Genomic DNA, 16,890 nt, shown 5'->3' with positions numbered 1-16,890 from the left:
TAATGGTCAATGTGAAAGGGTAAACCAAGAACTGGGAAAGTTTTTGAGACTGTACTGCCATGAAAAGCAAGCCGACTGGTCCAACTACTTGCCCTGGGCCGAAATGGCCCAAAACTCATTAATTAGCTCTGCTACAGGTCTCACACCCTTTCAATGTATGCTGGGTTACCAACCCCCCTTAATGCCATGGTCTGCCATTCCCTCTGACAACCTGGCTGTTGACTCTTGGATGCAACGGAGCGAGCAGGTCTGGGAACAGACCCACTAGCGGATCGAGAACGTCCTCCACCAACACAATAGGCTGGCAGATCATCATAGAGGTGACACACCTCCCTCCCTGGGGACCGAGTGTGGCTGTCAACCCGGGACTTCAGGTTTCCTGAGGAAGTTAGAAAATTATTACCCAAATACATAGGTCCGTTTAAAATTCTCCAGCGAATTAATGAAGTTACCTACAAATTAGATCTGCCTGTGCATTACTGTGCTTCTAACTAATTTCATGTATCTCTCTTGAAACCTGTTGTCTGAGGTCCATTGGATGAGGCCACACCCGAGGTCATGCCCCCACCTCCGGTGTACATAGAAGGTACCATGGTGTATGCTGTTCACCAGTTGCTGGACTCCAGAAGGAGAAGAGGGACTCTGCAGTACCTTGTGAACTGGGAGGGCTATGGGCTTGAGGAGCGTAGCTGGGTTCCCACATGAGATATCCTGGATCCGGGGTTGGTGGAGGAGTTCCATCAGCATCATCCAGAGAAGCCCGTGCCTTGGCCTAGGGGCCATCCCAGGCACCATGGGTCCAGCCATCCCGGCAGTCTGCGCAGTCCCGGCAGTCCCAGAGGTCGTCCGCGGCAACGGCCCTCTGTCCAGCACTGTGGCAGTTCTGATGGCTCGCTCAGGAGTGTTCCCAGCAGCGTGGGTGGCAGTTGTCATGGTCGCCCTTGGCCTCCTTGGACTCCTTGGGGGAGGTAAATTGTCACGCTTCCGGGCTCACCTAACACTCAGGACTCCACTTCTCACAATCCCCCTCACACACCAGTCACTACCACGTGCATTCCATCAGCCAACCCGGAGCCACATCCTAGGAGTGGCTCCCCCGAGTTCTAATTAACATCACTTGTACCTTTTTGTTTCCGTTTGTATTTATACCCCTTTGTTTGTTTTGTTCCTTGCACAGTATTGCCTCCACATTTCATGAGCCTACTGAGCGTTACTATTCTGATTGTATTCCTGTGTATGACCCTTTTTGCCTTCCGGTTTTCTGCCGTTTTGCCTAGCCCTTGTGTTTGTTTGCTCGTTTCTCTTGCTTCCCGGTTTCTCGATCCTCGCCTGTTTTCCAACCACGATTTTGTCTAGCCCTCGTTACTGTTTTGGATCTCTCTGAATTGACCTGGCCTGGCTGTTGTACATTGTCTTTTTCCATTCTATGTGTTCTATGTGTATAGCAGTAGCATGTACACACACTCCAATTTCAGGACTATCACAGTTAGATGTATTACTATCGGAAGAATCCGAAGAATCTCCAATAAATCCGAACGAAGAGGCCATTGCAACCACTCTCGCCTGCCGAGTTTAGCTTTGGTCTATAGCTGTCAAAGGCCTTGGCCTTAAAACCAGTTATCGCTGTGATGTCACGCACTTAAGGCTGGCTGGCTCGAATGCCAACTTTGTGGTCGATTTTAACTTTCAAAAAAAAAATTATTCCCATTTATGCAGCATACAAGAGTCAAGGATGGCGATACTATCCACTCAGAAGTGTATTTAAAAATAAAGGTTCTGCGTATCTGCTTTAAGGCAATATCTAATAATACCACTGAATCTGCTTCAGTATGACACAATTCGATTTAGTAACCTTGATTGAATGTGACCAGCTTCATTCAGAATCTGGGGTAAGCCTACTATTAGTTTGCAAATAATGATAATGAAGTCTCAGAGTTACAGGCAAATCACAAAGTCAGCCTTTATACAGATCACTGTATGTATAATAATATGATTTTTTTTTTACACACCGGTTGTTTGTCCTTTTTTTGATAATAATTGATAATACATTTATGATTGTGACTTCAATTCATTCCACTCTCTCCCTTTTATATAGATGCATTGACATAAATCAGCTGATCAATACATCCCTAAAATAATGCTTCAAAATCTGAATAAAAAATCTAAATGACCCTGAATGTGTGTATATAAAGACCTATAAATTATAGTAGCTTTGAAAAGGATATGTTTTTAACCATCTGCCTGTCTAACAGCAGTACATTTGCAATCAGATTAGCAATGGAATTGATTTTAGTTAAAAACTGAAATGAGCTACAAAACCTAAATGTGTGCCCAGTACAGATGTTGACATCTGGGGACTTACTTGTCTTTTCCAAGAGTCTCAAAGTCTTTTACAGTTACATCAATGAAAGAGGAGGAATCAAGAGGGGAACCCTTTAAGTCAAATTCAAGTGTCTGGAAAAAAACAAAAAGCACATCATCAGTTCAGTTTGTATTGTGTTCATCCATATAGAAAGAAATACAAATACATAAGCTACAAGTAAATCTGACTGAGAAACCAAATGAAGGTTTAAATGGTTAATACACGATTATAAACTACTGATTTTGGAGTCGAGACCCGAAATATTTTTCTGCGTGCATCAGTGCAGTCCTACCTCATTCCAGACAGGATTAATTTCATTGCTGATGGACTGAGTTTTCTTCTTTTCACCTAAAAATAAAAGAACAATCAAATTATGTTAACTGTAAATACCAAGGTATATGTATGTATATGCAATGTGTAAGTCTTTTGTACTTTTGTATTTGTTTATTAATGCAAGTGCAAAATGTGTAAGAAACCCAAATTTTGGTTGAAACTTTTGACACACAGACATAAAGTTAAAAACAGTGTAATAATAGAGCACAAAAAGAGGTGGCCATAATAATAAATAATCATCATTAACCGCTATCTCCGCCTGCGGCAGGATGCACACTAACATGAGATAGTTGCTTCCATAGATCTCGATCTTTGGCAAGAGTGTTCAGGGACTTTATATCAAGTCCTGCCAATGCTGTGATGTTATCTCTCCGTCTCTTAGGTTGCCAACCCCTGTTTCTCTTTCCATTAATCATGCCTTCTAAACCCAATTAGTGGCAATTGGGTTATTTGTCTAAGATCTTCAATTTTGACATGGTCTGAGAGTTTGGTGTTAGTCCTAAGTTGCATTACATGATTTTGAAAGACTTCCAGTTTCTGTAGTGCAGCAGAAATCCAGTTGACACATTCTAGTCCATATACAGTGGTGCTTGAAAGTTTGTGAACTCTAGAATTTTCTATATTTCTACATAAATATGACCTAAAACATCATCAGATTTTCACACAAGTCCTAAAAGTAGATAAAGAGAACCCAGTTAAACAAATGAGACAAAAAATATTATACTTGGTCATTTATTTATTGAGGAAAATAATCCAATATTACATATCTGTGAGTGGTAAAAGTATGTGAACCTCTAGGATTAGCAGTTAATTTGAAGGTGAAATTAGAGTCAGGTGTTTTCAATCAATGGGATGACAATCAGGTGTGAGTGGGCGCCCAGTTTTATTTAAAGAACAGGGATCTATCAAAGTCTGATCTTCACAACACATGTTTGTGGAAGTGTATCATGAAATGAACAAAGGAGATTTCTGAGGAGCTCAGAAAAAGCATTGTTGATGCTCATCAGGCTGGAAAAGGTTACAAAACCATCTCTAAAGAGTTTGGACTCCACCAATCCACAATCAGACAGATTGTGTACAAATCGAGGAAATTCAAGACCATTGTTACCCTCCCCAGGAGTGGTCGACCAACAAAGATCACTCCAAGAGCAAGGCGTGTAATAGTTGGCGAGATCACAACGGTCCCCAGGGTAACTTCTAAGCAACTGAAGGCCTCTCTCACATTGGCTAATGTTAATGGTCATGAGTCCACCATCAGGAGAACACTGAACAACAATGGTGTGCATGGCAGGGTTGCAAGGAGAAAACCACTGCTCTCCAAAAAGAACATTGCTGCTCGTCTTCAGTTTGCTAAAGATCACGTGGACAAGCCAGAAGGCTATTGGAAAAATGTTTTGTGGACAGATGAGACCAAAATAAAATGTTTTGGTTTAAATGAAAAGCGTTATGTTTGGAGAAAGGAAAACACTGCATTCCAGCATAAGAACCTTATCCCATCTGTGAAACATGGTGGTGGTAGTATCATGGTTTGGGTCTGTTTTGCTGCATCTGGGCCAGGATGGCTTGCCATCATTGATGGAACAATGAATTCTGAATTATACCAGCGAATTCTAAAGGAAAATGTCAGGACATCTGTCCATGAACTGAGTCTCAAGAGAAGGTGGGTCATGCAGCAAGACAACAACCCTAAGCACACAAGTCGTTCTACCAAAGAATGGTTAAAGAAGAATAAAGTTAATGTTTTGGAATGGCCAAGTCAAAGTCCTGACCTTAATCCAATCAAAATCTTGTGGAAGGACCTGAAGCGAGCAGTTCATGTGAGGAAACCCGCCAGTGTTCCAGAGTTGAAGCTGTTCTGTATGGAGGAATGGGCTAAAATTCCTCCAAGCCGGTGTGCAGGACTGGTCAACAATTACCGGAAACGTTTAACTGCAGTTATTGCTGCACAAGGGGGTCACACCAGATACTGAAAGCAAAGGTGCACATACTTTTGCCACTCACAGATATGTGATATTGGATCATTTTCCTCAATAAATAAATAACCAAGGATAATATTTTTTGTCTCATTTGTTTAACTGGGTTCTCTTTATCTACTTTTAGGACTTGTGTGAAAATCTGATGATGTTTTAGGTCATATTTATGCAGAAATATAGAAAATTCTAAAGGGTTCACAAACTTTCAAGCACCACTGTAAAACTACATGAAGAGCATAGGTGTTGTAGATGCTTAATTTTATGTGGCATGGGATCCATTTTGAAGTTAGTGCAATTTTGTTCTTATCAAAAGCAGTCCAACCAAGTCCGATTCTATGGTTCACAGTTATCATTCCATTGTTTTTTGAAGAGTTTGTGTCCAAGGTAGATGAATTCAGAAACTTGATTTACTGGTGTGCCGTATATTGTAAGGTTGAGGTCTGGATTAAATTTGTCTGTTGTCATGCAGTCTGTTTTTTATATGTTGATAGAAAGTCTGGCTTCTGCAGCATGTTTAGCATAAATAAATAAAACTGTCTTTTAATATTACAACACAGGATAGATGGGGAAACAGTCCCATGCTGTTATGCTAATAAAATAAATAATAATTATATGACCAGAATAACCAGAATCACTGTTTTGCATGCACACTGCTTATACTTAATTAAAAATAAAACACAACTATCCTTGAAAGATCTGTTTCCTGAAACCCACAAAAGCCATGAAAAACCAGGAACAGTCTCAGAAAAGAGGAGAAAATAAATTGATCAGTAAATCAGTCAATATTGTGAGTCATTAAAGAACTTACAGCTTTTCAACTTTTTGAGAAATGGCGGTAGTATTTTCCAAATTATTTTTAAATTGTATTTGAGATGCCAGGGTTCTGAACATTACCAAAAAGTGAAAGAAATAATCAAATCTTTCCAAATGTATCTATTTTTCCTATGCCTGAGGGTATATAGTACACTTAGCGAACAATAAAAGCCAAAGCATCAGAACAACAGGATGCGAGCAGGATATTGGCGGGTAGACAGACAAAAGATGACCACAATGGGACACGGACAGGGCTCTGAGGGTGACCTTAGAATAATGTGTGGTGAAAGCTCATCTCATTATCTGTAGCCGCTTTATCCTGTTCTACAGGGTCGCAGGCAAGCTGGAGCCTATCCCAGCTGACTACGGGCGAAAGGCGGGGTACACCCTGGACAAGTCGCCAGGTCATCACAGGGCTGACACATAGACACAGACAACCATTCACACTCACACCTACGGTCAATTTAGAGTCACCAGTTAACCTAACCTGCATGTCTTTGGACTGTGGGGGAAACCGGAGCACCCGGAGGAAACCCACGCAGACATGGGGAGAACATGCAAACTCTACACAGAAAGGCCCTCGTCGGCCACAGGGCTTGAACCTGGACCTTCTTGCTGTGAGGCGACAGCGCTAACCACTACACCACCGTGCCACCCCGTGGTGAAAGCTGACCAACAAAAAGGAGTTTGTGTTAAACAAAATTGGATAACATGACTAAAAACAGTGGGGGTCTGATGGCATTTGTGAGTCCATTCATTTTCTTCATTCATTTATCTCTTTATAAGTTCTTTATCCTGGTCAGGGTGGTGTCAGATCCGGAGCCTATCCTGGGAACATTAGCCGTGAGGCCGGAATACATGCCAATCCATCATTGGGCACTGTGCACACACCCACATTTGCACACTCATTCACACCTAGGAACAATATCTCTATATTGTTTTGATAAACTTTAGGCAATCCTCAAGTCTGTCTTTACCCTACTCTAGCAATTACTAAATCCTATAACAATTTTCACAAGATCTCTGATGATGATGATGATATGTCTGTTACTGTGAATAGTTAAGTGAGCAGAAGATGAACTGATCACCAAAAGGCATAAAGGTAAAGACGACACATTTCTTTTCAGCGTTTTCTGCAAGATTTGTGTATTATTTTTGTTTTGTACAATTGGAGAGTGAAAAAAGAAAATGAACACCATGCGAAAGTTTGGGCACCCCAATACATTTGAGTTCTCAGGTAACTTTTACCAAGGTTCCAGACCTTAATTAGCTTATTGAACTGTGGCTTGTTCAAATTCTTCATTAGGAAAGGTCAGATGATGCAGATTTCAAAACTGTATAAATTCTCTGACTCCTCAAACTTGTCCCTAAAATCAACAGTCATGGACTCCTCTAAGCAACTCCCTTGCATTCTGAATAATAAAATAATTGATGCTCACAAAGCAGGAGAAGGCTACAAGAACGTAGCAAAGTGTTTTCAGGTAGCGGTTTCCTCAGATTGTAATGTTATCAAGAAATGGCAGTTAACAGAAACACTGGAGATCAAGGTGAGGTCTGGAAGTTGAAGAAAACTTTCTGAAAGAACTGCTCATTGGATTGCTAGAAAGGCAAATAAAAACCCCTGTTTGACTGCAAAAGACTTTCAGAAATATTTAGCAGACCCTGGAGTGGTGGTGCACTGTTCTACTATGCAGCGACACCTGAACAAATATGACCTTCATGGAAGAGTCATCAGAAGAAAACCGTTCCTGCGTCCTAGCCACAAAATTCAGCGTCTGAAGTTTGCAAATGAACATCTAAATAAGCCTGATGCATTTTGGAAACAAGTCCTGTGGACTGATGAAATCAAAATAGAACTTTTTGGCCACAATGTGCAAAGGTATGTTTGGAGAAAAAAGGGTGCCAAATTCCAGGAAAAGAACACCTCTCCAACTCTGAAGCATGGGTGTGGATTGATCATGCTTTGGGGTTGTGTTGCAGCCAGTGGCACAGGGCACATTTCATTGGTCGAGGGAAGCATGGATTCGAATAAATACCAGCAAACTCTGGAAGCAAACATCACACCATCTGTAAAAAAGTTGAAGTTAAAAAGAGGATGGGTCCTACAATACGACGATGATCCAAAACACACCTCAAAATCTACAATGGAATACCTCAAGAGGCACAAGCTGAAGGTTTTGTCATGGCCCTCACAGTCCCCTGACCTAAACATCACTGAAAATCTATGGGTAGATCTCAAAAGAGCAGTGCATGCAAGACAGCCCAAGGAACTTGTAGAACTAGAAGCCTTTTGCAAGGACGAGTGTGTGAAAATCCCCCAGGTAAGAATTGAAAGATTATTAGCTGGCTACAAAAAGTGTTTACAAGCTGTGATACTTGCCAAAGGGGGTGTTACTAGGTACTAACCATGCAGGGTGCCCAAACTTTTGCTTCGGGCCCTTTTCCTTTTTTGTCATTTTGAAAATGTAAAAGATGAAAATAAAAAAAATGTTTTTTGCTTAAAATATAAAGGGAATGAGGTTTTTAACTTTATGCCTTTTGGCAGGGGCGCAGATAGGATTTTTGAACTGGGGGGACTGAGCTGTCAGCAAATGATTCCATTTTGTGTATATATGTGTGCGCGTATATATATATATATATATATATATATATATATATATATATATATATATATATATATACTACCATTCAAAAGTTTGGGGTCACTTTGAAATGTCCTTATTTTTGAAAGAAAAGCACTGTTCTTTTCAATGCAGATCACTTTAAACTAATCAGAAATCCACTCTATACATTGCTAATGTGGTAAATGACTATTCTAGCTGCAAATGTCTGGTTTTTGGTGCAATATCTCCATAGGTGTATAGAGGCCCATTTCCAGCAACTCTCACTCCAGTGTTCTAATGGTACAATGTGTTTGCTCATTGCCTCAGAAGGCTAATGGATGATTAGAAAACCCTTGTACAATCATGTTAGCACAGCTGAAAACAGTTTAGCTCTTTAGAGAAGCTATAAAACTGACCTTCCTTTGAGCAGATTGAGTTTCTGGAGCATCACATTTGTGGGGTCGATTAAATGCTCAAAATGGCCAGAAAAATGTCTTGACTATATTTTCTATTCATTTTACAACTTATGGTGGTAAATAAAAGTGTGACTTTTCATGGAAAACACAAAATTGTCTGGGTGACCCCAAACTTTTGAACGGTAGTGTGTATACATGTTATTTCACCTCCCTCACTGCCATCACCAGGAACTACCTGCAGGCCAGGACAATGATAACATTTTAACATAGCCTATGGAAATCCAAAGTTTACACATTATCATCACGCACAGAAATTGCAAAACTGCAAAACTAGTTTTAAAACCGCTAAATTCCAACTGTTAAACATAGCGAGAGGCTGGGCTACGTGTGTGTGTGTGTAAAGTGTAAACCAGTGCATCCTGACTTTCTAACTATGCCTGTGTGTTGCGTGAGTGGCAGTCAGTCAACAACTCTTCGCAAAGTTTCCTTATGAAACAATATGCTCGCTGAAATTATGGCAGGGAACGCCAGATTAAACATTAAAACTGCCTTCTGAGCACTGTATCTACAGGCTACCACCGAAAGAAGGAGGCTACCAGAAAGACATCTCTACTCCGTACGATTTTACTTTCACTACGACATTACTTTGAACAGACTATCAAAAAATTGCAAGGTGATATGATAAAGTAAGGCATAGTTTACTTACAGTCGTTTTTTTTTTTGCTGAAAAAACGATGCAATCGTTTTCTGCCTTTTGGCACCCTTCATCATGCCGTGTTGGGGTCCTGAACTAGGAGGAGCTGTCCCCGATATGCCTGTCAAACTTCTTGTGGGTAACCATAGCAACCAAGCTCGAGCTCGCAACCTGTGCAGTCTGCGCAGTTGCAACTATGTATGTACTGCTGTGCACCTTAATAAACCGAATGGTAATTAGTCTTCTGATTTTTCCGTGAGGTTTGCCTTATGCAAAGAAAGACAGCATAGATGTTTTTTCTTCCCTATAAGTGGGGGGGACCGAACGAGGTGAATTTAAATCTGGGTGGGACGAATCCCCCCCGTCCCCCCCTCTATCTGCGCCCGTGCCTTTTGGAGATCATTTCATCTTCAACTTGCTTAACTGTTCACAGTAACAGCAATTTTGACCAGGGGTGCCCAAACTTTTGCATACCACTGTATGTATATCCATTTTCCCAGTTGTTGTAGCTGTATATGTTATAGCCTATAATTAAATTGGTTTGAGTTACACATTTTTACAGGTGTGCATGCTGTGACACAGTGACATTACACAGCTAAAACCCACTGTTGAATCAACACCTGTAGTGTTTACACATTGCTCTGCACATAGTGCTGAACACAGTAAGAGTTATTTCAACACAAGTGTTAATCAGCACTGTAAGAGTTCATTTAACTCTCCAGGTATCAAACATGCAGGACTTGAGTGATTCAGTACTGTGGGTGTCCATGAATCACATTGAGTATTTACAGTAATTTCACTCTCTACGTGTTCTTTAAACACTTTGAGAAATAATTTAGCTCGAGGAGTTAATAGCTGTTCATTAGATACTTCAAATTAATCCAACACAAGTATTAACCAGCACTGTAAGAGTTAACATTATAGGTACAGTATGAAGCCCTCAGGACTTTACACTATGGATATCCAGGAATCACATCAAGAGTTAATTTCATTCACTAAAATTTAACCCTGTAGGTGTTTAATAAACACAAAGATTTAATTAGAGTCTATGACCTCATTTAGCTTTGTAATCATTCATTAAACACTTCAAGAATTGATTTAATACTGAGAATGTTTCATCCTAGAGGTATTCCTGAAGTGGTTGAGAGTTAATTCAGTACTACAAGTTCATTTAGCTATGTGGATGTTCATTCAACAAATCTCAGAGCTAAAGTGTTAATGTCATACTAAAGGTTCAGCTAGTTCTTTAAGCAGATAAGGAGCTAACACTGTAGGTGTTCAGAAGTTTGTTCAGCACTCAAAGTTGATGTAACATTGTAGGTGTTCTTTAAGCAGTTAAAGAGTTAATTCTGTATTAAAAGTTAATTTAGTAGGTGTTTATTCAATACCCAATTATTTAAATCATCTCAAAAGTGTATAATTAATCCCTGTAAGGGTTCTTTAAGCAATTAAGGAGTTAATTCAGTAATTGATGTAACACTAGGTGTTCTTTAATCAGTTTAAGCATTAATTCAGTACTAAAAGTTGATGTAACACTAGGTGTTCTTTAAGCGGTTTAAGCGTTAATTCAGTACTAAAAGTTGATGTAACACTAGGTGTTCTTTAAGCGGTTTAAGCGTTAATTCAGTACTAAAAGTTGATGTAACGCTAGGTGTTCTTTAAGCGGTTTAAGAGTTAATTCAGGACTAAAAGTTGATGTAACACTAGGTGTTCTTTAAGCGGTTTAAGAGTTAATTCAGTACTAAAAGTTGATGTAACTAGGTGTTCTTTAATCGGTGTGGCAGCGGGGGCGTGGCCAAGTGTTGGTCTGTGAATGGAGGGCAGAGTCAGGGAAGGTAAGTGGTGGAATCACTGCACATGATGGGAATTAACCTGTGTCTGTGTGCCTTCCCCAGTGACCACGCCCTATAAAGAGGAGACGGACAGCAGAGGAAGGGAGCTCTTCCCCAGCCTGAACACTTGGGGGGGGGTGAGTGAATGTGTAAAGCTGAAAATAAAAGTGTTTTTGAGGACTCAGTTCTGGCCTGCCATGCTTCTGTACTCCACCCACCAGGTCAGATACCACAAGCGGTTTAAGTGTTAATTCAGTACTAAAAGTTGATGCAACACTCTGTGTTTTCCTTATGTAGTTTAAGTGTTAATTCAGTACTAAAAGTTGATGTAACACTCGGTGTTCTTAAAGCGGTTTAAGCGTTAATTCAGTACTAAAAGTTCATACAACACTCTAGGCATTCTTGAAGTGGTTTAAGCATTAATTCAGTACTAAAAGTTGATGTAACACTAGGTGTTCTTTAAGCGGTTTAAAAGTTAATTCAGTACTAAAAGTTGATGTAACACTAGGTGTTCTTTAAGCGGTTTAAAAGTTAATTCAGTACTAAAAGTTGATGTAACACTAGGTGTTCTTTAAGCAGTTTAAGCGTCAATTCAGTACTAAAAGTTGATGTAACACTAGGTGTTCTTTAAGCGGATTAAGCATTAATTCAGTACTAAAAGTTGATGCAACACTCTAGGTGTTCTTTAAGCATTAATTCAGGACTAAAAGTTGATGCAACACTCTAGGTGTTCTTTAAGCATTAATTCAGGACTAAAAGTTGATGCAACACTCTAGGTGTTCTTTAAGCAGTTTAAGCGTTAATACAGTATTAAAAGTTGATGTACCTGTAACACTAGGTGTTCTTTAAGCGTTAATTCAGTACTAAAAGTTGATGTAACACTAGGTGTTCTTTAAGCAGTTTAAGCGTCAATTCAGTACTAAAAGTTGATGCAACACTAGGTGTTCTTTAAGCAGTTTAAGCGTCAATTCAGTACTAAAAGTTGATGCAACACTAGGTGTTCTTTAAGCAGTTTAAGCGTCAATTCAGTACTAAAAATTGATGTAACACTAGGTGTTCTTTAAGCGGTTTGAGTTAATTCAGTACTAAAAGTTGATGCAACACTAGGTGTTCTTTAAGCGGTTTAAGCGTTAATTCAGTACTTAAAGTTGATGTAACATTAGGTGTTCTTTAAGTGGTTTAAGAGTTAATTCAGTACTAAAAGTTGATGCAACACTCTAGGTGTTCTTTAAGTGGATTAAGCGTTAATTCAGTACTAAAAGTTGATGTAACATTAGGTGTTCTTTAAGTGGTTTAAGAGTTAATTCAGTACTAAAAGTTGATGCAACACTAGGTGTTCTTTAAGCGGTTTAAGCGTTAATTCAGTACTAAAAGTTGATGCAACACTAGGTGTTCTTTAAGCAGTTTAAGCGTTAATTCAGTACTAAAAGTTGATGCAACACTAGGTGTTCTTTAAGCGGTTTAAGCGTTAATTCAGTACTAAAAGTTGATGCAACACTAGGTGTTCTTTAAGCGGTTTAAGCGTTAATTCAGTACTAAAAGTTGATGCAACACTAGGTGTTCTTTAAGCGGTTTAAGCGTTAATTCAGTACTAAAAGTTGATGCAACACTAGGTGTTCTTTAAGCGGTTTAAGAGTTAATTCAGTACTAAAAGTTGATGCAACACTAGGTGCTCTTTAAGCAGTTTAAGCGTCAATTCAGTACTAAAAGTTGATGTAACACTAGGTGTTCTTTAAGCGGTTTAAGAGTTAATTCAGTACTAAAAGTTGATGCAACACTCTAGGTGTTCTTTAAGCGGATTAAGCATTAATTCAATACTAAAGTTGATGTAACACTAGGTGTTCTTTAAGTGTTAATTCAGTACTTAAAGTTGATGTAACACTAGGTGTTCTTTAAGTGTTAATTCAGTACTTAAAGTTGATGTAACATTAGGTGTTCTTTAAGTGGTTTAAGAGTGAATTCAGTACTAAAAGTTGATGCAACACTCTAGGTGTTCTTTAAGCGGTTTAAGCGTTAATTCAGTACTAAAAGTTGATGTAACACGGTGTTCTTTAAGCGGTTTAAGAGTTAATTCAGTACTAAAAGTTGATGTAACACTAGGTGTTCTTTAAGCGGTTTAAGAGTTAATTCAGTACTAAAAGTTGATGCAACACTAGGTGTTCTTTAAGTGGATTAAGCATTAATTCAATACTAAAGTTGATGTAACACTAGGTGTTCTTTAAGTGTTAATTCAGTACTTAAAGTTGATGTAACATTAGGTGTTCTTTAAGTGGTTTAAGAGTGAATTCAGTACTAAAAGTTGATGCAACACTCTAGGTGTTCTTTAAGCGGTTTAAGCATTAATTCAGTACTAAAGTTGATGTAACACTAGGTGTTCTTTAAGCATTAATTCAGTACTAAAGTTGATGTAACACTAGGTGTTCTTTAAGCGGTTTAAGCGTTAATTCAGTACTAAGTTGATGTAACACGGTGTTCTTTAAGCGGTTTAAGTGTTAATTCAGTACTAAAAGTTGATGTAACACTAGGTGTTCTTTAAGCGGTTTAAGTGTTAATTCAGTACTAAAAGTTGATGTAACACGGTGTTCTTTAAGCGGTTTAAGTGTTAATTCAGTACTAAAAGTTGATGTAACACTAGGTGTTCTTTAAGTGGTTTAAGAGTTAATTCAGTACTAAAAGTTGATGTAACACTCTAGGTGTTCTTTAAGCATTAATTCAGTACTAAAGTTGATGCAACACTAGGTGTTCTTTAAGCGGTTTAAGCGTTAATTCAGTACTAAAAGTTGATGTAACACGGTGTTCTTTAAGCGGTTTAAGAGTTAATTCAGTACTAAAAGTTGATGTAACACTAGGTGTTCTTTAAGCATTAATTCAGTACTAAAGTTGATGTAACACTAGGTGTTCTTTAAGCGGATTAAGCGTTAATTCAGTACTAAAAGTTGATGTAACACTAGGTGTTCTTTAAGCAGTTTAAGCATCAATTCAGTACTAAAAGTTGATGCAACACTCTAGGTGTTTAAGCGGATTAAGCATTAATTCAGTACTAAAGTTGATGTAACACTAGGTGTTCTTTAAGTGGTTTAAGAGTTAATTCAATACTAAAAGTTGATGCAACACTAGGTATTCTTTTAAGCAGTTTAAGCGTCAATTCAGTAGATGTTTATTCAACATCTAATTCTTTAAATCAACTCAAAGGACTGTGATTAATCCTTGTGAGGGGTCTTTGGGCAGATAGTGTTAATTTAACCCTGCAGATGGAACACTTTAGGAATTGATTTAACATTAAAAGCACATTTAGCCCTGTAAAAGTGAACTCTTACGAGAGTTTTAACTCAACACTGCTTCTTTAGCTGTGTACATTTTATTAATAATAATAATAATAATAATAATAAAACACCAGACTACAGAGACATTCCATAAGTATCAAACACACCTTCAAACAGTTCTTTTTAATGTTATATAAATATGTTTGAGTAGTTAGCATTTCCCAGATGTTGTAAGTGAAAAGCATACACTAGTCTGTCCTCAGTATTTACCTTTAAACACCACAGATGTGATGGGGTCCGGACTGCCGAGCTTCTTTTTAGGAAGACCCAAAGCAGACTCCACCACAACACGCAACATGACTGACACACGTCAGAAAAAAAAAGAAAAAAAACAAACCAAAAAGGCGTTTTAAAAGGTGCTTTTATTTTAATCCTGTCATCATGCCTGCAGCCTTCAGTTTAGTTTTCTTAGTGAAGTTAAAGCAAATGAGCTGTAGGGCTGGACACTGGGAGGAGGGTGTGGATCATTTACACACTGTTCAAAGCCACCTACCTGCTGTAATAAATCATGAACCTGAGGAGGAAACCTGATCAGGGGATGCTCAGAGCAGAAAATTAATTTCTGTATAATGTTATATTCTGTACATGTTTAACAATAAGTTGAAACCAGCAGTAACTACATCACATTGAGAAAAGTGACTAGTGAAAGGAGACGCAGCTCTCTGTCGCCCTCTGGTGGTGAACATTATGAACATTCTCTCTCACATACTGTACAGTGTGCTCAATGTCAATATAAACAGCTTTATTGAATTTTTTTGGAAGAAAAAGGTCGTTTTCAAAAATAATGTTAATTGTAAAATACAATACATTTTTCTCCTTCAGAGTAAGGGAAAGTAAGATACAATAACCTTCATTAAAATATTAAAGGAGATTTTACACCACCCAAAGCTGCACTATTTAAATAACATTAATACAAACTTAATTTGAATATTCTCTCTTCCTGGTTCATGCTTTCCCCCCTGAATCTTATTAATATTTATCTCCAAGCAGTGCATAAAAGGTCATAAAAATTTGCCCAACTTGAGGATTTATTATCCACACAAATGTAAATATTTCTCTTTTCTCATTTACAGTCTCCATACTATTGAGTACTCCTTAGATAAGCCTATTGCAATAATACACTGCATGGCCAAAGGTATGTGGACGCCTGACCATGACACCCATACATGCGCCTACACAATTGTATAGAATGTTTTCACACACTGCCGGCAGCATTTATATGCCATATTGTTCTTCACTGTGTAGTTCTGTAATTGTATTGCGCCCTTGTATTTATTTAATTCTGACTTATTTTAACCCTTGGTATTATTAAATTTGAGCATTATTAAATTTGAGCATAGTGTTTTTATACTGTAAACTTATTATACATCACAGGTCCAGTCTTATTTTTGTGAGCCATATTTTTTTTGCCCATTACTGTTATGCTTAATGTAATTTTGCTGAAACATTGCTTACGCAAATCTGTTCTGATAAAAAGTCTAGGGGCAAAGGCAATAATTCTAGCAATAATTATCTGGGGTGTGCACATGTTGCTAGTGGAGAGCATCATAAGCAGATGATCATTGAATTATTTAAGTCATTGAACTCAGCCCAATAAACACCAGGGTTATTGTTGAGAGCTAAAAGGGAGGGGGAAAAAAAAAGATGACAAAACAAACACCACAAACACTGCTTATTTTGTTAGAATCCAATATTTCTTCAAGAATTGCTTATATTACAACACAACACTGCTACATGTCCTGTGGAAGAACAAAGACAAATCAAACTATTCAGCCATGGCTGAGCCGTTCTATAAATGTACAGTCAAACTCTTTTGAATAGGCTTTTAGGTAATGTGATGGGTATAGGGTGTTTAAAATTAACACGATTCTAAGGAGCAGAACATGCCATCAAGCCCCTTATTGCTGTTTGATGTTGATTTATGAAGGTCCTGGTGTAGAGTGCTACGTGGCAGCCTTCTGACCCCTTTCAATCGCCATTCGCTCCAGACGCTCAGTGTAGAACCCGTTAAAATCAAGCCTGCCAAAAACACTCGGTTAAGTAAATCATGTTGGTTAGAACTGTATACTGTGGCGGCCTGGGAAAACCCTTCACATGGTCCAAGTTTGACATTTTGTTAAAATAATACACTGTCGTTCAAAGAACTACAGGCTTTCCTGAACCACGCTTCTCTTTTACATGCATCAAAACCACAAGTTTAAAATAAATAAATAAATAAATAAAATAAAAACCACTTGTTTCTTCATCTTTCAATATTCCATGATTTTTCCCAGGCCACCATGAATATACTTTATCCCTGAAACGTAAGGGCTCACTCACCTGTAAATGATGTTGATCATGCTGTGCTCACAGTCATTGGTGCTGTAAATGCTCAGCTTGTCCAACAGGTCCAATAACAACGTGCTGAAATTACTGTCAAACTTACTGATAGTGCTTTCAAAGCCTGAGTCTGACTGCAGGGAATCAGCATGGTCAGCTAAAAACTGCAAATGGACAGAAAGAAAAATGTTTAGCCTTAAAAAGTGCTACTTAGATATATAA

General features: G+C 38.4%; 2 protein-coding genes across 4 annotated transcripts in view; both read right to left on the bottom strand.

Annotated features, from left to right (window-relative positions):
* myof (myoferlin) overlaps window positions 1–14,651 on the bottom strand; it is a 93,787-nt gene extending 79,136 nt beyond the window's left edge. The window contains exons 1-3 of the mRNA XM_060939607.1: window positions 14,560–14,651; window positions 2,655–2,710; window positions 2,363–2,454 (exon numbers count right to left, since the gene is read on the bottom strand). Coding sequence (XP_060795590.1) covers window positions 2,363–2,454; window positions 2,655–2,710; window positions 14,560–14,647 — 236 coding nt within the window. The 5' untranslated portion in view covers window positions 14,648–14,651. The remainder of the gene's footprint in view (window positions 1–2,362; window positions 2,455–2,654; window positions 2,711–14,559) is intronic.
* A 42-nt stretch (window positions 14,652–14,693) lies between these two features.
* tubgcp2 (tubulin gamma complex component 2) overlaps window positions 14,694–16,890 on the bottom strand; it is a 40,198-nt gene continuing 38,001 nt past the window's right edge. For all 3 annotated transcript variants that reach the window (XM_060939605.1, XM_060939604.1, XM_060939606.1), the window contains exons 17-18: window positions 16,669–16,832; window positions 14,694–16,368 (exon numbers count right to left, since the gene is read on the bottom strand). In XM_060939605.1, coding sequence (XP_060795588.1) covers window positions 16,293–16,368; window positions 16,669–16,832 — 240 coding nt within the window. In that variant the 3' untranslated portion in view covers window positions 14,694–16,292. The remainder of the gene's footprint in view (window positions 16,369–16,668; window positions 16,833–16,890) is intronic.

The sequence above is a fragment of the Neoarius graeffei genome, chromosome 14 (genome assembly GCF_027579695.1).
Source record: "Neoarius graeffei isolate fNeoGra1 chromosome 14, fNeoGra1.pri, whole genome shotgun sequence".
Taxonomy (NCBI): domain Eukaryota; kingdom Metazoa; phylum Chordata; class Actinopteri; order Siluriformes; family Ariidae; genus Neoarius; species Neoarius graeffei.
This window is presented reverse-complemented; position numbering and strand designations above follow the sequence as displayed.